Source organism: Lissotriton helveticus, chromosome 4_1, assembly GCF_964261635.1.
Source record: "Lissotriton helveticus chromosome 4_1, aLisHel1.1, whole genome shotgun sequence".
Lineage (NCBI taxonomy): Eukaryota > Metazoa > Chordata > Amphibia > Caudata > Salamandridae > Lissotriton > Lissotriton helveticus.
Genome location: NC_136063.1, coordinates 762700713 through 762727518, shown reverse-complemented (window position 1 = coordinate 762727518; position 26806 = coordinate 762700713). Strand labels below are relative to the sequence as shown.

The following is a 26806-nucleotide window of genomic DNA, read 5'->3' as shown; positions in this document are numbered from 1 at the left end:
TCATCGTGGCCTCAGAGACTGTGAACTCGTTGTTAATTTCTCCCGCTCTGCGAGGAGCATAGTGCAAAAACACTGGGACTCTTGCAGCTATAGGCTGAGAGATTCAGGGGCTCTACAAAGGGGTGAAAAAAAAGGAGACCCAATGGTCTTTTAAAGACCTGTGAAGTACTGGGGTGGGGCTGTGTGTGTGCCGGGAAAGCTGTCTCACACGACGGGGGAGGGGGAGCTGGCTGAAGCCCTTTGAGCTCACATACCAGTATTGTGCGTGCAGGAGTGCGCTCTCTTCAACCCCTCGTCACGAACAGCTCACACTCTTCGACATAGAGCTGCTTCGTTTAGGAGCTGCCTTGCAAGGGGGCTTTTTTAGCGGCTGGCGGCAATGTCACACACAGGGATGGTGCCTCCGAGTGGCACTCTACTCTAGGACTATTACACGTTGTGCACCCCCTGCCTGGGGACCGCACTGAAGGACGCACACACTACCACTCCATTAATAAGGGGAAGGGGGGGCTCTGTTGTTGTAACTTGAAACCAGGTTCTCCTCAGCAAAGCGCTAGACACACTGTGTGACAAATAGCAAATAGTTGACGCATTTGCGCCCCCCTGGGAATGCAGCCACGGACCCCCAGGGGGGCGCGCCCCACAGTTTGAATACCACTAGTCTAGAGGGTTGTTCCAATAGAGGCATAGCTTTGGCATGAATTGAATTGATCAGATGCCCTTATGAAGTTCAGCGTTTTGGCCTTTCCAGTGTTTTGGTTCCTTGTCGCATCTCTTGGTGGCCACAGTATTGAGGAGTGTACATGCACCGGTCACTTTTTTGATGCTCACCTTTTTTATGTAAATGCAGTGGATTTGTGGAAGGGCGATATTGGTGATGAGGTCTGTGATTTCCTTGATGAAATCCTTTAAATTCGGAAGGCCTGTAGATCAGGATGATGGTGCAGTATGGAAGGCAAGAATGGAAAGGGACATTTGAGGATGTGTGTTGCAGTGCAGTGCTCGTGGTTTATTTAGGGGTGATGTCAAGTGCTGTTTGCTCTCTGCGAATAGGGTGTTGTAGACTCGGTTGAGGATATGTTATGTGTGAGGATAATTACTGTCAGCAATGCTTTTGTGACCGAATTCATCCAGGTGGTGTTGTGTGAAGTATACAATGTCTGGTTTGTGGAGCATTGCAGACTGCGTTAATAATCATAAGTTTGAGGGTTTGTTATGTTGGTAAGCATGATTTAGAGGGTTTGTTATGTTGGTCGCAAGTATAGTCTGGTGTGAGGGAAGAACATGAGATTCTAATGTTCGCTGCACCGATATGGCGTTGTGGGTATGTTGAGTCATGTTTGGTGTGTAAGGCGAAAATGCTGATTTTTTTTTTTTGCCCAAGATGTACTTCTGCCCATGATTGCCTCAGGTAGGACCAATGTCGTGTCTGCTGGTAACTGGAGGCCTGGGAAGCAAGAGCCCAGGAAAGGCACCTAATGTGAAAATGAGTGATTGGCGGCCAGGTTGTATTAAGTTTCATCCTAGAATTTCTAATTTGTAAACCTTTCAAGTGACTACAACATTGTTTTATTATTTTGATAGGCCCCTCAATCATGTGTTAACTGTGCATGCCAGTTGATGGTCTCCAAAGCTAGGGAGGGATATGGCCAATCCATGCAAGTATTATCATTGTTGTGTACAGCTAGTAACAAATGCTGGATGCCAATACACACCTGTTTTCAAAAAGGAATTATTTTCTGTTCTTCAGTAAGATATTAACATTTTTTTTGTATTTGTTATTCTTGAATGGAAGCGCACAGTAAGGTTCACCACCTGGTGGGTGAAAACAGAGATGGTGATAGCTTTGCGTTTAAGTGCTCTTATCTTTAACTCCGTGTATAGAGAGGTTAGCCATGATAATGTGTGTAATACTTGTTTTTATTCTCGGAAGATTTTAAATCCTTTAACTTTTATTTCTTTTTTGTTTACAGAAAAGTTTGCCTGCCCTACGGCAGCTTATGCCAAACTCTCAGGACTTCATTCAGCAGTGTGGTCAAAGTCAGCCAGCAGCTCCAACAACCAGCATTAACCAAGCCCCAGTAGCAAAGACTACGGTGGTATCTTCTTTACAGCCCGTGAAGACCGTTTGTGGGACAACACCTCTCACGTTTAAACTTCAGCAAACCTCTTCTATTCTAAAGCAGCCAACAACCAGCACTTCTCAAGCAGTCACTGTCAAACAGCTGGTGAGGGAGGTTTCCATTGACAAGTTAATTTGCTCTGTATGAAGATACTCACTTTAGGGGCCTTAAGTAAATATTTTTGAGCTATCTAAAGCAGTTGTTGTCGTTCTCCACCATATTGGAATTACAGTCAACCAATAATGTTTTTCTTGTACACGTAATTTGAAGATTCGCTTTGCTTCATTCTCAAATTTTACTTTAACATTAAACACCATTGTGATGAGCTTGAAACTGTCTATGGTATATGGCCTAAATGAAGAAGAAAAAAAAAATGTATCTCGCTGTTACATACTACAATACGTGTGTTTGTGTAAAACCTAACTGTTTGTACCTAAGCCTATTTTTATACTCTGATTCCTGGAAATTAGTCATTATTTTTTATGGATAAATTGAGGTGACTGGTGCCCAAATGTGACCTTAATGGGAACACCTCTGTAATAACAAGGAACTGTGCACCAGAACCCATTGGGTGGGACATGGATCAATGCCTGGGACTAACGGACGGTTGCCGGAGATCGTGGGAGTCCCTGACCTCTTCTCTCGAAGATTCCCCCTGCTCCCCCCCTCCCCAACACTTGCTACTTCCTGTGGCGCATCTGCAACTGGGGGAGGGACCCCATGGTCACCATTTGAGGACTTTCCAACAGACCTTAATAGGTCAATACACCGGGCATACCCAAAACAAACCCTACGGTGAACGGCGGTGACCCGCCCCAGAGCCCAGATCCTCGCAGCCATAGAACAGTCCAGCTGCACTTTGGAAACTAAGATTGACACACTAGGGCTTGAAAATTACATAGTGCGTGCAGGTCTGCATGAAGTCCATGAATGCTGGTTGGCCACAGAAAGAGGTGCAGAGTCTCACCATCGAGGTGACAGAACTTCATTAGGCGGTGTGAACGACTGCTGACCAAGCTCTGCACCTGGAATACAATAAAATCATGAGCACGTAGTAAAGTTTGTACAAGAGGCTCCCTAAAATGGCTGCTCCTGAAGAACTTGCTGTGTGTGCCCCCTTGGGACTTGCACCGTGGAACACTGAACCTATGAAAGCGCACCAGACTTGAACATTGAGTGGGGATGTCTGGTAAGGCAAGGGACCTGGTGGGGGGATAAGGGGCTGTGAAGTTGGGAACTACCCGAACGTGATAACAAGGGAACAGACTACACAGGAGAGTGCAATGAAACTAGTCACCAACACACCTTCCCTCCACATTTGACCTTTCTGAGACCTGCTTCCCAATGAGTACCCAGGATTCACTGGCCCTGGCAGCTCTTGGGCAGCTGAGACTCTGCGTATATTGCATGAAGCTTAGTTAATCATTAAGGAGACCTTCGACACCGGCCGTCTTGGGTTCTGGTTCACTAAATGTGCTCCACGATGCGAAGTTCAATGCGAAATCACCGGTTAGAAAAGGTATTTACTTGGGGTGGGAAGGAGTTGTGCATCAGGTTTCGGCAGAATTTATTGTACATCACAAAATCTTAACGGCGATCCTAGTCCACAACCCAAGCCCATGACAGCCTAAAACCCCTACTCATCGGAGTCTATAGACACAAATGCTATGTGAACAAGCCACTTAATTTTCCTGACTTGAATGCTGGATATAGAAATGTACTGTCATGCACGCACGTGGAAATTGTGCCGGCCAAATGCCTACACGCAATGATACAGAATACAGACCTACGTGAGACAACGTGGCATTTAAATAGCCATACTCCAGGAGGCCAGTTTGACGGAGGAAGAAGCAAACTGAGGAAGAATTGGCATGGATATATGTACTCTCCACATATTTCTCATATGCCAGGGGAGTCACGATCTGGATGGTCCCGGGAGACTTCTTCCACAGACACTCCACAGCTGACTCCTATGCCCCAAACACAGACGGTAAGAACTTCAAAACTGTGTACCAACTCCTGCTCCCATAGACTTGCATTCCACTTATATGGGCCATAAACTTTAATTGTATCCTAGATGGTAACCTGGATCGCTGCCTGTCAAATTCGTGCACGACTCCAGGTATGACTGCGGTGTTCGCGAACGTTATGAGCCATTCCCATGCGCATGCAACATATAGCCGCCTGGACCATATTATAGTGACTGAGGGTATGGGGACCTCGAATTTGAGAGGCCCACTCTTGAACGCATTCCTCTACAAGACTGTGAAGGAGGCTCCCAATGGGAATCGATCTGGTGCTTCTGTCACGAGGTCCTGGAGGATGCAGTCTTCTGCCATCAGAGACTGCGTGGAATGATATCTTGAGGTTGACTGGGTATCCCCGGAGACAGGCTACTGAATGGGAAGCATTGAAACTGGTAATCCGCAGCGAATCTGGTGCTATGTAAAGCGCTCTGATACCTGATTCGGTTCGGGTCTAGTTCGCGCTATATAAAACTCTGCGAATGTATGTCCAAGATGTACTGGCTTAAATTGCAATTAGTGTGGAAGGGTATGCTCAGACATGAGTCCCTTGCTCATTGCACCATCAGGATTCAAGCAAGCCGGGCCGAAGACGGCTGTAATGCCAGAAACCGGTCCCCGGAAGCTTGTTTCCTTTCTAGTGAAGAATTGGCTTGGTAGTTTGGTCTGCCCTGTTCCCATGATGCACTGGGCCAGGGACAGACTAATTTGCATATAGCCAGGTTCTGAACTGGGATGGTGCAGTGAGCTAAAAAACGGTGATGGATCAAGCCCTGATCTGTTGACTGGGTAGGAGTGTTCTGATTAATTCAGATACTCTGTCCATCACCACCCCCTTTTTGAAATTATTTTGGCCACCATGAGTGTGGAAGGGTATGCTCAGACATGAGTCCCTTGCTCATTGCACCATCAGGATTCAAGCAAGCCGGGCCGAAGACGGCTGTAATGCCAGAAACCGGTCCCCAGAAGCTTGTTTCCTTTCCAGTGAAGAATTGGCTTGGTAGTTTGGTCTGCCCTGTTCCCATGATGCACTGGGCCAGGGACAGACTAATTTGCATATAGCCAGGTTCTGAACTGGGATGGTGCAGTGAGCTAAAAAACGGTGATGGATCAAGCCCTGATCTGTTGACTGGGTAGGAGTGTTCTGATTAACTCAGATACTCTGTCCATCACCACCCCCTTTTTGAAATTAAATTGCAATTCCAGCACACGCTAACATGACGAGGTGCAATAGGCACAATTGCAAACTTGGAGGGAGGGGGGTTTGACTCATCTGAATGGCCTCGGGCCACAGTTACAATTACAGAGTCATAACCGAGACATGGGACATTTTAGACAGGCATACCTTTCAAGATTACAGACAAGCATTACACTGCGAAGGGGACACGGTGGGCAGGCTCCTTAACTGGGAAGCCTCCTTTTCACTAATACCCTAAACAGGCCTGACGGAACAGCAGTGATAAAGCAGGACAGTATTAAAACTTGAAAGGACTATTCAAGAGACCACTATAAGCAGCCGAACACCCTGATGTCTTGCAGATCAAAGCGTTTGACCCACTGGAGCTACCGTGCCTTCTCTAGGTGGACAGAGTAGCACTAGATCAAATTGCCAGGGAGAAACTGTTGATAGCAGTACGCGCAATGCATTCGGAAAAGACCCCGGGAGCAATGGTTTTCCCCATGGAATGTTTCTAGATGTATGCAGACACTAGCAGATGCCTTACTTGGAGTATATGTGGAGGCACTAAATCGTAGCCTGCTACCAACTCCTTGAGAGAAGAAACTATATTCATGGTCCCTAAACAGAACAAAGACCCTACAGACCGAACTACTTACAGGCTTGTATCCCTGTTAAACATGGACATAAAGATCATTTCCAAGATACTGTCTGTAAGATTAATTTCCAGGGTGGGAAGTCTTAATACAAGATGACCAGTGTGGATTTATCATGGACAGAAACACTCAGGTGAATATTAGGTGGCTAGGCCATGTTATGGTATCCATGGAAACCTCCAAGGTTGATTGGGCCTTAGTGGCGCTTGACTTTGAGAAGGCAATTGACTCCCTGGGGTGGGAGTACATGTTTGCGGTCCGTCGTAGAATGTGCTTTAGCTACTACGTTCTGCAATCGGTGGGTTTCCTGTATAACAACTCTTGCCTCAAAGTGCGCACTGCAAATCTTCTTCCTTACTTGCAGAATAAAGTGAGATTAGACTAGGATGCATGAAAACGTAAGAAGAAAGTAGAAGTGCAATGTTCAAGCAAGAAGTACATGGCCATTTACTATGTAGCGGCGTTAAGAGGGAGTAGAAGTAGAGTATCGATGGCACAGGGGGACTGAGGTGATCTCTGTTGAGGCCGTCATTTCTAGGGGTGGCGTGGGGCAGAAGAATTACCCACGGATCAAGTGTTTGAAGCGGTGGGTTAGCCCAGTTGTGAAGGGAGCTCTAGTTCCTAGGAGACCAACAGGAGGATTCTTGTTCATGCAGGAGCAGCATTACCTGTTTGAAGTTGAGCAATATTTTTGAATGTCTGCCTGACCGCTTTGGCTGGACTGTACTCATTGGAGTAGTGCCAAGGCTGATTTGCGTATGGCTGAGTCCAAACTAAGGTGGCATGGTGTGGAAAAATAGAGCTGGATTGGGATGCAGCCCAAGTACTTACGAGTGACTAAGATTAATTCAAGCATTCCATCATTTGTTTTGTATACTTAAGTGTGTTGCCCTGAGTGGGGCAGGTATGCCCAGACGTGGGTCCCATGCACACTGTCACTGGAACAATGCTATACCTGGCTGATAAGGCCTAACTGGGACGAAATTGTAGTCCTAGCTTACTTATGTCTTGTTCAGGGAGGGCCTGGCCTGACAGTTGGGGCTTTACTTGTTCCCGTTGCAGCAGGGTCAATACTGATCTGCACAAGGCTGATTCCAAACTGAAGTGGCATGGTAAGAAAGATGTACTGGGATGTGCCCCAAGTAATTGCCAGTGGCCAGGTTTAATTCATGAATTCTATTAATCACTTATGTATGCTTTTGTTTGTCTCCTTTTATAATTGTCACGTGGCTTTGCAGCCAATCTCCGTAAATTAAGTTTGTCATGTTATCCTCCTTGACGTTTACCACAGAGCCCACCCCCGGATCTAACCCTGCACTACTCCTTAGATAGTTTTCTTTCCTTTGAAATCTCTTTAGAGTAAGACCTTGTCCCAGACTGCCTTTAAACAATGTTGTGCAATACCACTTAACACAGAAGAAAACCTCAATAAGACCCTAATATTTTGTCTAACTACAGGCCAAGTACCAACTTGCCAGTTGTAGTCAACACTCTATAAAAACAATCTTGGTCTCCCTATTTAAGAAACATCTAGACACAGCCAGCTATCTCTCTCCCCCTCTATCGGGCTTTAGACCCATGCATGGGTACGCTATTGACCTTGGCTTCTGCAAAGATGCCTTGAGATTTGCCTTCGAAGCAATGAGTTGCCTGGTAGTCACGCTTGGACCTATTCATTGTTTTTGATATGGTGGACCATCCACTTCTGTTGAACAGAAAAGCCTCTGTGGTCCATTCAGATTGGCCCTCTCCCCTTTTCTAAATTAAATAATTAGAATCCATCATAAGGAGCAGACCAATAATTGTCTTTGGGTCATTATGTGTGTCAGTAATTCCATGTGGGAGCCCTGTGTGGTGTAAAACAGCCCCTCCCCTTTCTCTCGTCTCTTTTAACGTCCATTTTTTAGTATCTTGTAGGACACATTGGTCCGCATTAAGCCATAGGCGCACTTGAGGTAGACTTAAATATCCTCAGCTTAAGATTGATGTTTTTTAGTGGAGCCACAAAGCCTTTTTCTAAGGCAAGTGTGAGAAAGTGCCTCTTTTTACATGGTTAGCCCACACTTTATTGCCTGGTTTTGATGTGGTTTCAATTGTAATGTACAGGGTCCCTGCCAACCAGGTCCCCTGTCCCAGTGCTTCTTTACAAAAAAAAAGCTTATTCACAATTGGCGCCTCTACCCTTTGTAATTCCTTGGTAAGTGGTACCCAGTGTACCTTGGGCCTGGGACTGAAAGGTCCCCTTGACCCCCCTCACCCCCCCAACCCCAGAGACCATGCCACTACCCTTGCAAATGTGGTGAAAACCGACAAAGTTGAGATGGCACCCTGCTTGGGTGCCATGCCAGCTAGCACTGCCTGGAGGTATAGTTGTCACCCTCTAGCAGGCCTTACAGCCCTCATGATACCTCACTTGTGTGCGTGCCCAAAGCAGAGTCAGCCTAAAATCGTATAAAATGAAAAACTGAGGGGAAACCAAAGTGGGTCCAAAAAGGCATTTAAAAAAACCAAAACATTTTTAGGCTGACTGCTTTTGGCACCCATACAAGTGAGGTATCATTTTTATCGGGAGTCTGGGTGGGAACGCTGGGTGGTGGGAAGTATGTGTTGGTGCAGTGATCTCAGAACTTTTCCACAAAACTTTGGTGAATCCATGCAAGACACTCCTTCCTGGACTTTTCCGGGTGTCTAGTATTCAGAAATGTGTGGGGTTGGTAGTTTTCCCTAGATGGTCGCTGAGCCAGAGACAAAAAACGCAGGTTACCCTATCTATCACAAAACAACTTGTTTTTGCAAGGGAGTCACCTGTTGGTTATGTACAGCTGGAAGATAAAGGCAGCCTGCAAGCATTACCTGAAGGTAATCGAAGAGCTAATGTATCCATAAAATGCATGAGTATTATGAACTTTTTTTTTAGATTGTGGTCTGCCATTACTAGTTGTGCTTGATTAAGCCTGTTTGTGGCACTAAATCACTTAATATACCGTATGATTGCCAATGCATGTTTTAAGTGAATGCTTTAAATTCTGATGTTGTATTTCTTGTGTGCAGATAGTCCAACAGCCTTCCGGAGGAATTTTAAAACATGTGACTGCCATACCTCAGACTACAGCACAGATTGTTCAGAAGCCTGCAGAAAGCAAAGTGGCTGTTAACACTCTTGTCCAGCCAAGATCCTTTCCAGCAGGTATGAACATGATCAGTCCAATGAAAAATAGAAAGTGAATATTTCTTACCGGTACAAAATCGATTGTAAAATATTTTTGATTGGTTTCTACGTAATTAAATTGTGTTGTACGTGTACTGGAATTTTGCCAGCACTGTTGAAAACCATGGAGCAGCAGAGGGCTATAAACACCAGTGTTGGCTGGCTACTAGGAACATTTCAGGGCCGTAATCTAGAACATTTGAGATTTCTTCTTCCCTGTCTCATCTTCCTGTGCAATCTACAAATCCTGACAAAGAGGCAGAGGCTGTGGGTGGAGGAGATAAGAGGCTTACCTCTCACATGGCTCATGATGTAATGCATATACAGAGGGAGTTGCATAACGAGAATGGATAGGAGGCCTCCACTGTCTAGCCCCCTGACTTGTTAAATAAAGAATAGTTCTATGGCATGTTTCTGTGTTATTACTGGGGCAGAACACAGAGACGTGTCAAAGATGGACTACACTAACTGACTTTTTGATCCTCCTTTGATTGCCCAAAAAGTTTTGCACCCATGTTCTATGCCACGGCCATCAGCTTGGGCCAAGAACGTTCAAGTGGGTCTGTAACGAGTGGTATAGTGTGCTATGGTGAGGTATAAGGATATGGCAGTAAATCTAACAGTACAATACTATGCTTATGTCATGTTACATTCAAAGATTGGATTGAATCCATTTATCAGTGTCTTTTATATAGCAGATAAAAGCCATGACCTTCGTCGTGGGATTGTGCATAGACTTTCATTCTTTTAATATCTCCATGTATCTGTAGAATTATGTTGGAGCACAAACACATTTTAGGCATTTCCTCTTTAAGGTACCTATTGTTTGGTGTAGCATGTTAAAAAAAATAAAAGCTATGGTCTTCGCCCCTCCCTCTTTACGTTTATTTTCATCTTAATGCTTTCACAGGAAATTTCCTGGATGAGGGGCAGATCCTTAATGCCAGCTGAAAGATTAAAGGCCTACGTTTCTTGACTTTTCAACAGATTCTTTTTTTAAAAAAACCTGAATTCTTTATATTCAAAGTGTGTTTAGGTGTTTGTGTTTTCAAGTGTATACCACTTTAATTTGTTCCCCCAAGATTAAGGAAAGACCTCTTTGAGAGGGCAATAAATACTGACTTCATTGGTCATATGTGTTGAAAGGATTGCTTTGATTCCTTCTTTTTGAGTTTGAAATGACAGCAGGTGAGGGCCTTTACATTAGAGGAATCTGAACTGGCTCTCAAACAGTCTGTGCAATGAGCCAACTATTGAAATACATTATTTTGTTTTCAGTTAACTATTTAAGAGAGGTCATCAAGGTTGAGGGCTGTTCGACTTGTGCTGTTTCTGGCCTCAGCTCTACTGTGAGCTCCATGTCCTATCCAAGTTTCATATTTCAATGGAAAGTATCCATCTCGTAGAAAAGCAGCCTTTTATAAGGCTTGCACTCCGAAGTCAAATAAAAAATTCACAGGGCTTCTGCAACCATTTTGAAATGCAGGCTTTTACCAGATTAGCATCAACAAGACTATATAAGGAAAACCAACCTCTTGGGCAGATATATTTGCATCACAAGCATTTTGAATTTGAAGAGTGCAAAGTCTGACCATACATTTTTGGAAAGTCTATGAGTATTTGTAAACATTTTTATGAAATTTGGGATACTTGAGCAGTTTCAAGGGATGGAAGATTATCATCAGATTAGACAGTGTGAATGTTGAAAAATGTTATACTTGATAGCAGAAAAATGACGGGCATTTCGCATTACAGGCTTATGTTGACTTTGTAAATTTAGATTTGTACGTGAATTTAGCCTAATGTATGAATTTTTTGTTCTTTTTGCTTGAAACCATCTCCTTTATACCATTGACAGTGAGTTTGAATGGAGCCAATTGCCAGACTTTAAGCAAGGCCACTCAGACTGGCGATCACAGCAGTGTTTTGAAGCCCAGGGTAAACTGATCTGATTTAGTCTACTTGACGATAGTTAACAGCCTTAGCTTCATCTGTCAAAGCCAAGTAAGTAGGCTTTGTGATGGCTTTAATGGTGGTTGTTAAAGTGAGTGGTCATATTTTAATAGGGTGTTTGTCATTATCCGTGGGTGTGAATCACATCTATTATGGAGGAGCTGTGTAATGTTCTTGCCTCTAGGGAGAGGGTTAGGGTTGAAGAGCAAGCAGTGAGTGTAGTGTGTTTAGGTCTTGGTAAGGATGTTCACCTGGTCCTCCTCAAGAAGTCCACATTGACCTTCTGAAGAAGCTGTGGTGTAATGTGTTCAGGTAAGGAGATCAGGATGGCAAGATTTAAGTTTTTTAATTGTTCAGTGACCTTCATACTATTCCCAGTCAGCCACATATATTGTTTCTTTAGTATAAAAGAAAATACACGCTTTCATGGTAACATTTATGTTTATTGTTGCATTTGAATTATAATATGTGGTCTCAAGAAATCTTAAATAGAATGTTTAATTGGGAATCTTCTGCTATATCCGTGGACACTATTTGCACACAGCTTTACGAACTGAATGTATGTGGTCTGCTTGACAGTTACATAAACTAAGCTTGTAAATGCAGCTGAAGCTAGATATATATTTGCACATTAAACAACGTGTTTTTGAAAACACGTTGAACTAAAAAAATCTGTCTGGTTTCTTTTCCTAGGGTCTATCCTGAAACAGATAACACTTCCAGGAAACAAGATTCTGTCCCTTCAAGCACCTCCTACTCAAAAGAATAATATTAAGGAGAATGGAATGGCGTCCTTTAGGTAACATTTTATTGTTGGGAGAGTGGTGCTGGTAGAATCTGTTGGACGCTACGCCTCCGTGCAGCGTATGCACAGAACGTGACCTAAATTTAAGAACATGCCATTTAGTTTTATGCTTTAAAAAAATTTATTTGTCAATTTCATAATCGATAGTTTGCAAATATAAATATAAAAACTTATGACTGATTGCGCTTTTCAAATTACCTCTACTAAACATAAACACAACTTGTACTGTGCCATAGTGCCCCTATCCTATATTACTTTTTAAACATTCGTAACTATACACTGTGGCTATCACTACTTCACCAGACTCGTTAGGACTGATTTACAGTACTTTTGGATAAAGGTGGCTGTAAGAATGTTAAAACTAGCCTCCATTGGCCAGTCATACCTGCATGCTTCTGGTACTACTGTTTAGCATCCCCCCCCTTCAAGTGCTGCAGAGGGAACGAGGAAGGAAAGTAAAACACAACACACCTGAAAATGAGTGGGGAAAGGATGATCAGAGTGGAAGGGGATGAGGATATGAACCTTCAAGAGGAATAGGTTTCTTGTTTTAAAAAAAAAAATAATAATACAGAATGAACTTTAACTTGACATAGCAATGCGGAAGATAGGGAGATATTCCTAAAAAGCTATCAGCTATCATTAATACTCGATTTACTTGGTCTTTTCCATGTTACTCAAGAGTTCACAGACAAACTGGCAAATCATTACGCGGACATGTTGGACTCGTACTTAAAATAGAGACAAAGCATCAGCACTAACCCTTTTACAAAGCTACAATCCAAGAATACTCTAACCCAGCCTCTCCATTCCTTCCAACACATTTCACACGATGAATTTATGGACCTGGTCAAAGCAAGCAGGCCTGCCGGCAGCCGTTCTGAACCTGTCCACTGCAAACCTTCAAGACCATTTTCTAACAACCTCTGCTGCCACTCCAGTAAGGAGAATCATAAACAACTCCTTAACTACCAGAATATTTCCAGAAGAACTCAAAAAGTCATACATACGCCCATTAGTGAAGAAAACAAACTTGGGCCAGCTGATCCCTGACAACTACAGTCCGATTTCAAATGGACCTTTCCTGGGCAAACTGATAGAAAGAGAAGCTTTTGCCCAGCTGACACAATTCATTGAAGAGCATGCCATACTTTCAGACTTCCAAGCGGGATTCCGTCCAGGAAGAGTCACAGAATCGGCCCTCCTTGCCAACAGTTGCCTGCAACAGGGTTCCTGCGCTACTTCTCTTGACCTCTCGGCTGCCTCTGACACAGTTGGCCATGAAACTCTGATACAGAGACTCCACGAAGTTGGCATAGAGGGTACTGCTCTATACTGGATCGCATCCTACCTTTGTCACCCATACCCCACCTTTCTTATCCAAACCATACTTCACAAAAGCAGGGGTCCCTCAAGGCTCTATTATCTCACCCAGCTCTTCAGCATCTACATGAAGTCTTTACCGGCACTAATCAATCAATTTCACCTCACGTGCTATAAGTATGCAAATGACACGCAAACGCAATGCCCCAAAGATATTGGAAACTCACCAAATTTCATCTGTCTGAGCTGTGGATCAATGGATAACGTGGAGTAATCTCGAATTGAATGCTTCCAAAACGGAAATACTTACGATGGCAATTGAAAACATTATGACCCAGTCGCCATGTGGCCTGATCTGGGAACACCGCCCAAAATATCGACTTAAGTAAGAAACCTCAGAATGACCATGGACTCCAAGCTATCGATGAATGCCCAAGTGGACAAACTAGCAAGATCAAGCTTTGTTACTATAAAACCTCTACGACTAATCTTTGTCATAACTATCCACAACTGCTTCTCTATAGATCTACAATAAATAAAACAAATTTTAAGTACATCAACACTTGAAATCCAGAGTTTATTTAATGCATCTTTAATCTACATATACTACCTTCCTTTATGCATCTATATACCTTCAATGTGCTAATGGATCTATATCTTTATTACTTTTGGATCTAAATATTTATTACTTTTCCTTTTACTCCGCATATCCAATGCACTACCCTAATTTGATCCCTATACCGCTCTCAATATATCCTCCAGCTCAACTCTGACTCGTCTCAAACTTTTTTCTACTACTCTTTCCAGTGCAGTAGCCTATTTCTCACCCTATACCTCTATCAATATATCCATTACCTACACACACACTCATTCATCCCATACCACTACTGTGATCCCCCAAATAACCATTTCAAGACTCTTCTCTACTCCACCTCTCCTTGCATCATCTAATACCTCTTTTTATGATCCCAATCCCCCAAACAAGCCTTTCCAAACCCTCCCTTTGACTCATCCCCCTCCACCTCCCTTTTACTCATCTCCCTCCACCTGCCTTTTACTCATCTCCCTCCACCTCCCTTTTACTCCTCTCCCTCCACCTCCCTTTTACTCATCCCAAGCCTCCTCCTATTGCTATGAGCTCCAAAACAAATAATACATTAAATCCTTCCCTTCTATCCCTCCACTATTCTTTTCAATCCAAATGACAGACTAACATGGTAACCACTCAAATTTCACTATACTAATTCACCACTAATCCTTTATGGTTTCTAGAGTAATGTGCTACTCACCAAAAAAGCACTTCAACCCTCCATCAGTGGTAGCAAGCGATATATAAATGCAAACCCTTTCTCCTTCTCTATCCCTCCACTATCCTTCTCAATTTTAATAAAAGACAAACATATCCACCACTCAAATTAATTTCATATTTTCACCATACTAATTCACCACAAATCCTTTATGGGTTCTGGAGTTTGTATGCTGCTTGCAAAAAAAGCAATTGGACGCCTCGTCTGGGGTAGTAAGCATTAAATGCAATTACAATACAATACACCACTCAAATACGCATCTGACATCATTGCTATGAGTAACATGGTTGTTATAATTTGTATCACCACAGAGAAACTGATCGGGCCGGTTCTGATAGTCTTGCTTTTCTTTCGGAGTTGTTAAAATGCGCTATACAAGTTCTTATTAGTTCCTGAAAATCTCTAGGGTGGGACATGGCTTGTAGAGTGGATGCATAACTTGGCCAGCTTCCCGCACATCACCGTATCCTTGAGCCCGTTTTTAAATTGTGATGTTGGTCTTGCACCGCATGTGTAACCCTTTGCTTTCCCTAAAGGATGGCTATTGCCAGCAATATGCAAAATGTTCTTGGTGCATCTTTTACATAAGCCAACATGACTATCATCTGAGTAATCACAAGCTATTTTTCCCTATCATTATCTCCATTGCCCACCATATTTGTGACCAGTTATCAGCTACCCTCGGACTCCTTCAGGTGTGGTGCATGGAATCTGCATACAGACCTGAACATCATCTATAGTTAGAGCTTTACTTCAAACATGTTGTGCCGTAGACTCTGGTTTTACCATATACTCTGTGTATTTATAATGAATTGATTTAGATTTCCCATTGAGAAAGGTTTCTTTGATTTGTTGGGAACAGTAGGACCAGTGCTTAACAGTAATCTTAATGACTGGGCGTTCCACCCATTGTAGTCTGTTAGTCATGAGCTCTTCACTCATCCTGTTCATACTGTATTATACATTTTTTATGAACCTTTTATTTATCAGTTTTCATCAATTATGACAACATTACAGCATCTTATAATCATGAGATGACCCTTGTGCGTCTAATATCATGTTCTCCCTCATCTTTGCACAATATCAAAACAGTGGGTGAAGTAGTCCTGTATAGCATACATGAACTGCAAAAAATACAAGTTTGAGAATGGCATGGCAGTAGTACATTTGGAACATCAGCAATATATTTCAGCAATCATACAGGAACAGTTCCCTCACCTTTCCAACCGCACATGTCTGAATATGTCGCATCAGCAGAAAAGATAGAATGCCTCAATCCGAAGTGCACCAATAGTGGAGAGTATGATCTAGCTCTTTAACGTGAAGGTGGGTGGCATGGGAAGCAATGAAAGTCCTATTGTATACAGCATTCAAATACCATTCCGCGGGGAAGAAGTGTTAGGCCCACCCATGTCCCGTAGGAGGAGATATTCTTGGAGAGGACCCCTTATATCCTTGGGCCTGGATGCACATGGAAGTGTTTCAGCAAAAACAGTCAATTGCACCTGACAATATAATAAGTCTCCCAACCAGTCTTTACATTTTGGGGCTCGTCCCCTGCCCCATCTGCAGGCCACCCTTTGCTTGGCCGATAGGAGCGTTAGAGCAAGGAACTTACGATATGATTTAGGTATCTTCGCTGTATATCCCAAAAGCGCCATAAAGGGATCCCTCTCCAGTGTGCTCTTCATCATTTTCTCAAGGGCTACGTGAACTTGTTCTCAGAACTCCTGTATTTTACAGCATTCCCTCGTCAGGTGTATGAATCCAGCCCCTGGCCTACCACATCTCTCACACTTATCATTATCTATCAGTCAAAATCTATATTTTTTGGCAGGTGTATAGTACAGGCGGTGTAAGAATTTGTAGTTTATTACCCACAATCTACAACTAGCAGGAATTTGTGAGGTTTGGAGGCAACAATATGTCCACTGTTCGTCGGTCACCTCTCTTCCCAGTTCTACATTCCAGTGTGCGCTGGCTGGGCTAGTGACTGCCATCTGTTGCGCACGTATACAGCTATAGAGTCCCGATACTAAATGTTTCCCATCTGTGGATCCCAACATGTGCTGTAGCGGGAGGAGGTTTGCGGGTTCCTGTGGAAAGTCTGGGATCACCGAGCGGATTCCCTGACGCAATCGCACATAGAGGAAAAGATTCAGATTAAAAGATCCAGAGGTGAAGGTCGCATCCCCTGGAATAAGTGATCTGAGGAGCGGAACATACCATCGTGGAAGAGGTCGCCCCATGTAGTGACATTAATCCGTTCACATAACTTATGAAAACCTTTTCCTTCAAAAGCGGGATGATAGCACAGTGGCAACCGCGCGGAATGTAATAACTGGTTGTTTAGCAGATCTGTAATACGGTTTAATGCGGCAACCGTACTCGTGACTGTGGTGGGTTTCGTCGGACCATGTATAATACCGTTCAAGGGAATGGGGTCAGCGAGCCAATCCTCCGTAGCCACCTGTGGCATGTACCTAGGAGGGTAGATCCAATAATAAGCGTAATGTGCTTAGCGCACTCAAAAAATAAACTTCAAAGTCTGGAATATCAAAGCTTCCTTGGTCATAGGGCCTCGTAAGTATAGACCATTTAAGCCTCGGCTGTTTCCGTCCCCAAAGCAACCTGAGTAGCTCGGTGCGCAGAGTCTTGGAAACAAAAAAGGTGCTCAGGTTATATGGCATATTCAAAAAAAGGTATAGAAACTGTGGGAGAACAACCATTTTTATCAAGGATGCGTGACCTGCGAACAAAAGGGGCAGAGAGATCCAACGTGTCAAATTGCTGGTAAGCCACGTGACCGCTGTGCCATAATTGAGTCGTATAACACTTTCTCTGTCTCTGGTCAATTGAATGTCCAAGTACCGCAGATCCGTATAGCACTATTCCAACGGAAAGCCGAGAGCGGATCTCCCAATTGATATTCACTCCAGATAGCCTGCCAAAGACAATGAATTCCCTTAGTAGGGGAGTGATGTTCTGCTGGGGGTCTCTAACAAACAGTAACGTCATCTGCATAAAGAGAGATCAAAATATGACGTAAGCAGCAACGCAAGGCCTTGTCCTGGTGATGCTGACGGAGCCTGGAAGCTAACGGCTCTATTGCTATGGCAAATAGTAGTGGAGATAGCGGGCATCCCTGCCTGGTGCCTCTCGTGATGGAAAACGCGGGCGAAAGATGACCATTAATCAACACTTTGGCCGTGGGCTGCTGATACAGTAGTTTGACCCAGGAGATGAACATAGGAGGAAAGCCCATACGTTGCTACACCCCGACGAGATAATCCCATTCCACCGAATAAAATGCCTTAGTGGCATCTAAGAAAACTGCAGGCAGTGGGAATTCAGGTGCTACGTTCTGAAGCAGAGAGAATAATGTGCAGAGATTATGGGTGGTGGCCCGTCCAGGGACAAAACCTGACTGGTCTGGAAGAATAAGCTTGTCCATCAGGAGAGTCAACCTGTTGGACAAGACTTTAGCCAATAATTTTGCATCACAATGGATAAGCGACAGCGGCCTGTAGGAGTCGCAGGAGCTGGGAGACTTGCCGGGTTTCAAAAGGGATGTGACTAGCGCTTCCCTCGTCGATAGGGGGGGGGGTTGGTGGGGGGAGTACACCTATTTCCAACGATTCCTCATATACTTCCTTCAGAACTGGGACCATAATATTAATATAACTTTTATCAAATTCAGCAGGGATGCCATCTAATCCCGGTGCCTTTCCATTTTTTAGTTCCATTATTGCCTCCCTAATTTTGTCCAACTCTAATGGAATGCTAAGGCGCTCCCTTTGTGTATTACTCAGCCACCCAAGTGCTAGGTCCCCCAGAAAGCTATCTAGATCCACTGATCCATGTCTCTGCGTGGTATATAGTGTTTTATAATGCGAGGTGAATGTCTCAAGTATATAAAGTGTATCCCTCTGCACTGTCTCCCCGGGTCCCACAACTTCCAGTACATGAGTTGAGAAAAGATGGTGTCTGGTCATCAGCTAGTGCCCTCCCTGGACGTTCACCTTCGCCATACCTACTGGCCACCCAGTCTCCTCATATTCAGATAATTTCTCGTGAAAATCCTGCTGCACCTCTCCGGTCTCCCCCCCTTGACCCCCCCCCCCCCCCATCCACAATTCAGCCTCTTCAGGTCTCCCTCCAACTTTCTGATGGTTCTCTGTATATCTCTTAGCACACCACAACTCTTCGAAATACAGAACTGCCTGATTGTGGCTTTGAAGGCCTCCCATATCGTCTCCACACTGTCCATGGACCCTTTGTTTCTTAAGAAAAAATCCTGGCTCTCCTCTCCCAGCTTGCTATGAAAAACTATGTTCGAGGCATGTGGGCTGCTAAATTCATATCTTAGCATTAGATCGCCGCCTAGTGTTGGGTCCGGATGATCGCACATTGTTGTCCTGGAAGAGTCTTCGAAGTATCCTGAGATAGGTGGCTCCTCCCCTGGACTACAGTGCGCATGGGCATCGGCTCCATCCCCAGATTGTTTTTTTCCGCCATTGGGTTCGGATGTGGTCTCGACGTCTCTCTGTCGAAACCGAGAAAAAACTAACTTTTAGCGGCCAAAAGGCCTCGCTTTTTGCGTCGGTATTGTCTGCGCACGGTCTCGAGTCTTCCGTCTCTTGGAGCCGGAATAAGGGGAGTCTTGTTTCGCTTTTCGAACTTTGAGGCCTTCTCATCGCGACTCGACTGCAAAACTTTTCAGACATGGAGCGGAGCCCGTTTAAATACTGCCCGCTTTGTGGGTCCAAGTACCCACACATCGATCTACACCCCGTTTGCAACAAATGCCTTTCGCCTGACCACGACGACGGCAAGTGCAAGGCCTGTGCACAGTTCCGCTCTAAGAAGACTCTCAAGCTTCGGCGCGCGGTGCGCATGGAAGCTAGACAAACGGCCCCGGATCCGGAAAACATCTTCGGCGACCAAGATGAAGAGGACCAGGGTCATCATCTTCAGATCTCCCCACCCGAGACGGAGGTCGAGGCGGATCCGTTAGACGACGACGGAGTCGTGGGTCAAGGCCTTGAATACGTCGACGAGGTAGGAGACGACGAAGAGATTTATGGGGCCGCGGCGGATAGCTCAGGGGACGAGCTCTGCCCCGAAGGTTTCGAGGATGCCGACCGGGTCACGGGATCGCCTGTAGGCCTTACCCACGACCCCATGCCGCAAGCCACAGCCCCGCCTTCTGGCCCGGCCACGGACTTACTTGCTGAGCAGACTGTATCGAAACCGAAACCGAAGGCATCGGGATCGACTCCATCTAAAATGGCCGACCCGAAAACGAAACCGAAACTTAAGGACTCGAGCGTCCCTAAGATGGCTGCCGTGCCAGCGAAAACGACTGTCCCCGCTAATCCATCGACTCCGTCGACCTCCGGTCCGCAGAAGTCGAAGAAGTCAGTCGATTCCGCTGCTGCTCATTCGAAATCGACGCCTGAGGAGGGGTCCTCTAAAAAAGATGGTCGGCATGGATCAACATCGGCGCCGTCCAAGCCCGCAAAGGCCGGCTCCACGGAGTCTACGCAGGCGCACGGATCGAAGACTGGCACGTCTGCGCACCGGTCCCAGGACCCGGGGTCGGTGACAGCGGGTTCCGCGTCGAAAGCCCACAAGGCCCACAAAGACGTCGGATCCGAAGGAAAGGTCAAACCATCCTCGTCGACTCCACAACCAACTGACAGTGAAGCGTCCCTCGTCGCCGCTTCACTACAGCGAATTAGGGATAAGGCCTCTGCTCCGTCGGCTCCGATTTCGACGACAAAGGCACAAACGGACAATCCAGCGACGCCTTCTGGCAAACTTCTCTTTGTTTTGCCACCAAAGGAGGCGCCGAAAGCCTTTTCCACCAAATCGGCACCGAAGAAGACGGTTTCTTCAACGGCTGGCCCACTTCCACGTCGGATACTCGAATCAGAGGATGATTCAGCGCAGTTCATCGACGCGGACACCGGCAAATTGACCCTCTATAAGAGGAAAATAACTTCAGAGTCGGTGGACTCATATGTCATCCCACTGAAAAAGAAGAGGGTGCCCCTGGATGCTTCAGGCCTCACAGAACCAATCCTGCCTCCTCCAAGACGGAGCCCTACTCCCTCACCAGAACACTCTGCGGGTGAGGGGTATGATGAGGATGAGCAATACAATTTCCCTATCAATGAACCAGATGCACAACCGGATTCATATGATGACACTGGTGACCAGGGCACCCAAAATGTGGGGCAGGACCCGCAGCTTTTTAATGCACGTGCATCCCCAACTGAGGATTCAGCAGGTTTTCATGCGCTACTTGAGAGGGCAGCGGCCAATCATGATGTGGACATGCATGCTGACCCGATAGAAGAAGACTTCCTTTTCGACACATTCTCAGTCTCTGAAAGGACAGTAAAAACGCTGCCTATGCTTAAGGGAGTCCTCAAGCATGCGGGGGATATCTTTAAAGAACCTACCAGGGCACGAGTGGTCAATCCACGCATTGAAAAGAAGTACAGACCTGCACCTGCGGACCCCGCATACATTCGGGGACAGTTGCCACTGGACTCTCTTGTGGTCGCCAATGCCAGGAAACGTGCCAACTCCCAGACAACGGGTGAAGCTCCTCCCCCGGATAAGGAGTCCAAAGTGCTAGAGGCAGGGGGCAAAAGAGTAGCTGCGCAGGCCGCAAACTTTTGGCGCATTGCCAATACACAAGCACTCTTAGCGCGTTACGATAGGGCGCATTACGACACCCTAGAACAGATTATACAACACCTGCCTCCACAGTTCCAAGAAGGCACCAAACTGCTTATTGAAGAGGGGAAGCTAATCTCAAACGCAGCCATCAAGTGTGCACTTGACGCCGCGGACACAGCTGCTAGAGCTATCAACACTAGCGTTATGCTGAGACGACAGGCGTGGCTCCGCATCTTGGGGTTTAAACCAGATATTCAGACAACCATTCTTAATCAGCCAGTCAATCCTGATAGTCTGTTTGGTCCAGATGTTGACACCACCCTAGAAAAAATAAAAAAAGACACAGAAACTGCTAAGTCCATGGGGGCCCTCCAGTCGCAACAGTTTCGTGGCAACAATTTTCGTCGCTCAGGTGCACGTGGAGTCACCAGAGGACAAATGGGTCAACAATCTCAGTTCTCAAAAGGTGGAGCGCAATCCTCGTTCCAAAAGCAGAACAAGGGAGGTTACAGAAATAACAGCAACAGAGGTCGCGGCAGAGGAAACAACAGCTCCCGCTCCTCTACCCCAAGCAAACAGTGACTCTCCGTCACTGCCCCCCGACCACTTAACACCTGTCAGGGGGAGACTGCAGCAGTTCCTGCCCGTCTGGAGAAACATCACCACAGACAGGTGGGTGCGACAACTAGTCCAGTATGGTTATTGCCTAGAGTTGAAATCCACTCCACCCAACATCCCGCCAAGGCAAAGGCCTATGTCCGCAGAGCACTTGCTCTTATTGCAGCAGGAAGTAGTGGTGATGCTGCAAAAAGGAGCAATCGAGCTCGTGCCGGTGGGAGAGGAAGGCACAGGGGTCTATTCCCTGTACTTCCTTATTCCAAAGAAGGACGGATCTCTCAGACCCATTCTAGATCTACGCCCCCTCAACCTGTACATACTATCAGAACATTTCCACATGCTTACACTGCAGCAGATTCTTCCCTTGCTAAACCAAGGGGACTTCTTAGCAACCTTAGATCTCAAGGATGCTTATTTCCACATTCCACTACACCCGTCCCACAGGAAATACCTCAGGTTCACTATTCAAGGCAAGCATTACCAGTTCAAGGTCTTACCCTTTGGAGTCACCACAGCCCCAAGGGTGTTTACCAAGTGTCTGGCGACAGTAGCAGCGCACCTCAGGAGGCAGAACATCCATGTCTACCCCTACCTCGACGACTGGCTCGTGCAAGCCAAGTCGGAACGACAGTGCGCCGCGGACATGTCGACTACAATTCACCTTCTTCACGATCTGGGTTTCTCGCTGAACTACCCAAAGTCGCATTTACAACCGGCACATGTCCGGCAGTTCCTAGGTGCGACGATCAACACCCTGACGGCCATGGCTCAGCCAAACCAGGTCAGGATAGACAGCATGCAGTCTCTGATCCAAAAGTTCAGACCACAACACTCGCTTCCGGCGAGTATTCATGCAGTTGATAGGCATGATGGCCTCCTGCATCTTCATAGTCCCTCACGCACGGTTACATATGCGCCCGCTCCAGGAGTGCTTAGCGAATCAGTGGACACAGGCTCAGGGGCAATTGACAGACCTAGTGTTGGTTACCAGTCGGGCATACGACTCTCTGCATTGGTGGACTCCACACAACCTTTGCAAGGGCCGACTGTTCCAAGAGCCTGTGCCGCAGATTATCCTGACGACGGACGCATCTCTCCAGGGATGGGGAGCTCATCTGCTCAATTACACAGTGCAGGGACTATGGACGACGCAGCAGCAAAAGATGCACATCAACTATCTAGAACTGATGGCAATCTTCATGGCGATCAAGTCCTTCATTGTACATCTGTGCAACAAGGTAGTGTTAGTCCGGACGGACAACATGACTGCGATGTACTACATTCAAAAGCAGGGAGGCACCCACTCGCCACAGCTGTCTCATCTGGCTCAGAGCATGTGGAAGTGGGCCATTCAGAGAAACATTTTCCTCATGGCAGAACACCTCCCAGGGAAGGACAACCAGATGGCGGATCTGCTCAGCAGGTACAGCCATCAAATGCACGAGTGGGAGATACACCCATCTGTCCTCCACCCGTACTTCCAGCAGTGGGGTCATCCGGAGATAGACCTGTTTGCCACAAGAGAAAACGCAAAATGCCAACACTTTGCCGCCAGGTTCCCTCACCCACAGTCGCAGGGGAATGCGATATGGATGAACTGGTCAGGCAAATTTGCGTACGCTTTTCCGCCAGCCCCTCTGATACCGCTGGTCGCAAGAAAGCTAAGGCAACACGCGATGACTCTCATCCTAGTTGCTCCAACGTGGGCGCGCCAGGCTTGGTACACCACGTTCCTCGAACTCTCAGTGGTGCCGCATCAAAGACTGCGCCTCACGCCCAGTCTTTTGACACAGAACCATGGAGAAATTCAGCATCCAGATCCGCAACAGCTCAACCTGGCGATCTGGCTCCTGAAGTCCTAGAGTTTGGATACCTTAACCTACCTCCAGAATGCATGAACATCATCAAGGAGGCAAGGAAGCCAACTACCAGAGCATGCTATGCTGCGAAATGGAAGCGTTTTGTCATTTACTGTACAGCCAATGACATCAACCCGCTAGATGCATCTATCCCCAACATCATTTGCTATCTGTTGCATCTTTACAAGTGCAATCTAGCGTACACTTCCATTCGGATACATCTATCCGCCATAGCGGCTTATCTTCAAAACAGGCAGCATCTCTCTGTCTTCAGAGTGCCCGCCATTAAAGCCTTCCTTGAAGGTCTGAAACGAGTCATTCCCCCAAGAACACCGCCAGCTCCGGTGTGGAACCTCAATGTCGTTCTCACCAGACTGATGGGACCGCCATTTGAGCCACTGCACTCGTGTGAACTCCAGTTCCTTACGTGGAAAGTAGCTTTCCTGGTAGCTATTACGTCTCTAAGGCGTGTCAGTGAGCTGCAAGCGCTCACAATCCAAGAGCCATTCATTCAAATTCATCCAAATAGGGTAGTGCTACGCACTAACCCCAAATTCCTTCCGAAGGTGGTGTCAGTTTCATCTCAACCAAACTATTGACTTGCCAGCATTCTTTCAAAACCCGCAAACGGTGGCAGAAAGAATGCTCCATACCTTAGATGTACGGAGGGCGTTGATGTACTACATAGACAGAACACAACCCTTTAGAAAGACAAAACAACTTTTTGTTGCCTTCGCACCACAACACAAAGGCAACCCTATTTCCAAAGCAGGGATAGCCAGATGGATTGTTAAGTGCATCCAGATATGTTATCAAAAGGCCAAGCGCACTTTAACAATACCCCCAAGGGCGCACTCCACACGCAAACTGGGGGCATCCATGGCTTTCCTGGGGAACATTCCTTTAGAGGATATTTGCAGAGCAGCCAAGTGGGTTACACCACACACCTTTACAAAACACTACTGTGTTGATGTGCATTCCAAGCAGCAAGCTGCTGTAGGACAGGCTGTTCTCAAAACACTTTTTCAGGTTTCTGCAGCTGGCACGGGCAACCGCCGCTGATGGAGGGACTGCTATGTATTCTATGCTAAGATATGAATTTAGCAGCCCACATGCCTCGAACTGAATATGCTACTTACCAGTATGCATCTGTTCTTGGCATGTAGGGCTGCTAACATTCATATCGCCCGCCCTCCTCCCCGGTGCCTGTCGCAGCTGCAGATATACTATTGTATTTATTCATTAGCATGGACATCCTTTACACTTTTCACTCCATCTCCTGCCACAATGGCGAAAAACAATCTGGGGATGGAGCCGATGCCCATGCGCACTGTAGTCCAGGGGAGGAGCCACCTATCTCAGGATACTTCGAAGACTCTTCCAGGACAACAATGTGCGATCATCCGGACCCAACACTAGGCGGCGATCTAATGCTAAGATATGAATGTTAGCAGCCCTACATGCCAAGAACAGATGCATACTGGTAAGTAGCATATTCAATACAGCAAGGCGTTAGGTTGGTGTCTCCAGCTAGGCCTAGCTTTATCATATCCCGGGGTTGTGAGTCTCACCGGGCAATGATCAGAAAACGTCCTAGCAGGATGCAACACCTCCCGAATAACTGATCCCAGTCCTCTGTAAAGCAGACCATAGTAGAGTCTTGCCCAAGTCCCAGCATAAGTTGTAAAATGTGTGCCTTCCTTGATCTGTGGATGTGTGTAGCGCCAACTATCAGAACACCCTCGTCCACTATTCCTTGTTATACCTCCTGAGTATTATTATAGTGGTGTGTTGCAGTGTTGGACCTGTTTATTGCCGAGTTAAGGGCCATGTTAAAATCACCTCCCCAAATTATGAGTGGATCCTACATTTACAATTTTCCCCAAATGGTAGTAAAGCACTCCGGAGTATTCACATTAGGGCTATAACAATTGGCTATCGTGACCGAATCCCTGCCCAGTCGTCCCCAGGCTATGACATACCTCCCATCGGGATCTGTCATTGACCCCCGCTAGGACAAAAGGCGTCTGTTTTTTTACCAATATGGCTGTCCCTCGGGCGTATGAGGAATATGAGGAGAAAATGCTATTGTCTGTCCACTTACTAGCGAATGTGACTGGGGACTGCGGGCTAGTGTGAAGCATCCCAATCATGCCAGTTATGTTTGCCCCTCCCTAGCACCCATGAAACAAACAATTACTCTGAACTTCCCAAGGCAATGCCCAGGTGAACCTAAGAAGATGGGGGGGGGGGGGAAATCACTCGTCGGGGGATATTCTGCCAGGTGGCCACGGGTACCTCTCACCGTTCAGGGTAGTTTATGTTGTTTGAGTCCGAGAATGGGCTTCGAGGGCGTCTGGCCCCTCATGTATTGCGTGTCCCACCCGTGGGTAGTTCTCACCCACATCTGTTGTTGGTCTAGGCGTTTATAGTTATGTGGTGCTGTTGTCTGCTGCAGCTCAGCCTTGCTGTGTCTATATTTTGAACAGGACACCCCCTGTCCATCAACCTGAGTGTGGTGAGTGCGATCTTGGCGACTCTTCTGGCGTTGATGTTACGGTCTTGTGCCTCTTGAGCAGTTTTAAGAATTCCTCAACCTGTTGAGGCTTTGTGTAGAATGTTTGCTTGCCTTGGTGCGTGACCCGGAAATGCGCGGGATACAGCAGGGCATAATCAACTTGAGCTTGCCTTAGTTTTGTTTTACAGGAAGGAATTTGCGCTGCTCCTCTTGGACATACGTAGTAAAATCCAGATACATAGTGAAGGGGATACCTTCCAAGTGTAGTTGCTTCTCTCTGGCCACCTTCAGGGCCACATCTCTATCCCTGTAATTTAGTAAACGCGCAATAATAGGCCTGGGTGGGCTTCTGGGAGGTGGTTTCGGACCAAGGGACCGATGGGCCCGTTCGACTATAAACTGAGAGGATAGGGAGTCCTCCCCCACCACTGCCAGCAACAGCCTTTCGACATAGTCTTCCATCTTGCCTGTGTTGGTACTTTCCGGTATTCCCAACACGCATATATTGTTCCTCCTGCTTCTCACTTCGATGTCCTCATTTT

At 46.2% G+C, this 26806-nt stretch overlaps 1 protein-coding gene across 2 annotated transcripts in view; it reads left to right on the top strand.

The window, feature by feature from the left end:
- TAF4B (TATA-box binding protein associated factor 4b) overlaps positions 1-26806 on the top strand; it is a 309374-nt gene that overhangs the window by 80524 nt on the left and 202044 nt on the right. For both annotated transcript variants that reach the window (XM_078687389.1, XM_078687390.1), the window contains 3 exons: positions 1974-2228; positions 9032-9167; positions 11835-11940. In XM_078687389.1, the coding sequence (XP_078543515.1) occupies positions 1974-2228; positions 9032-9167; positions 11835-11940 (497 nt within the window). The remainder of the gene's footprint in view (positions 1-1973; positions 2229-9031; positions 9168-11834; positions 11941-26806) is intronic.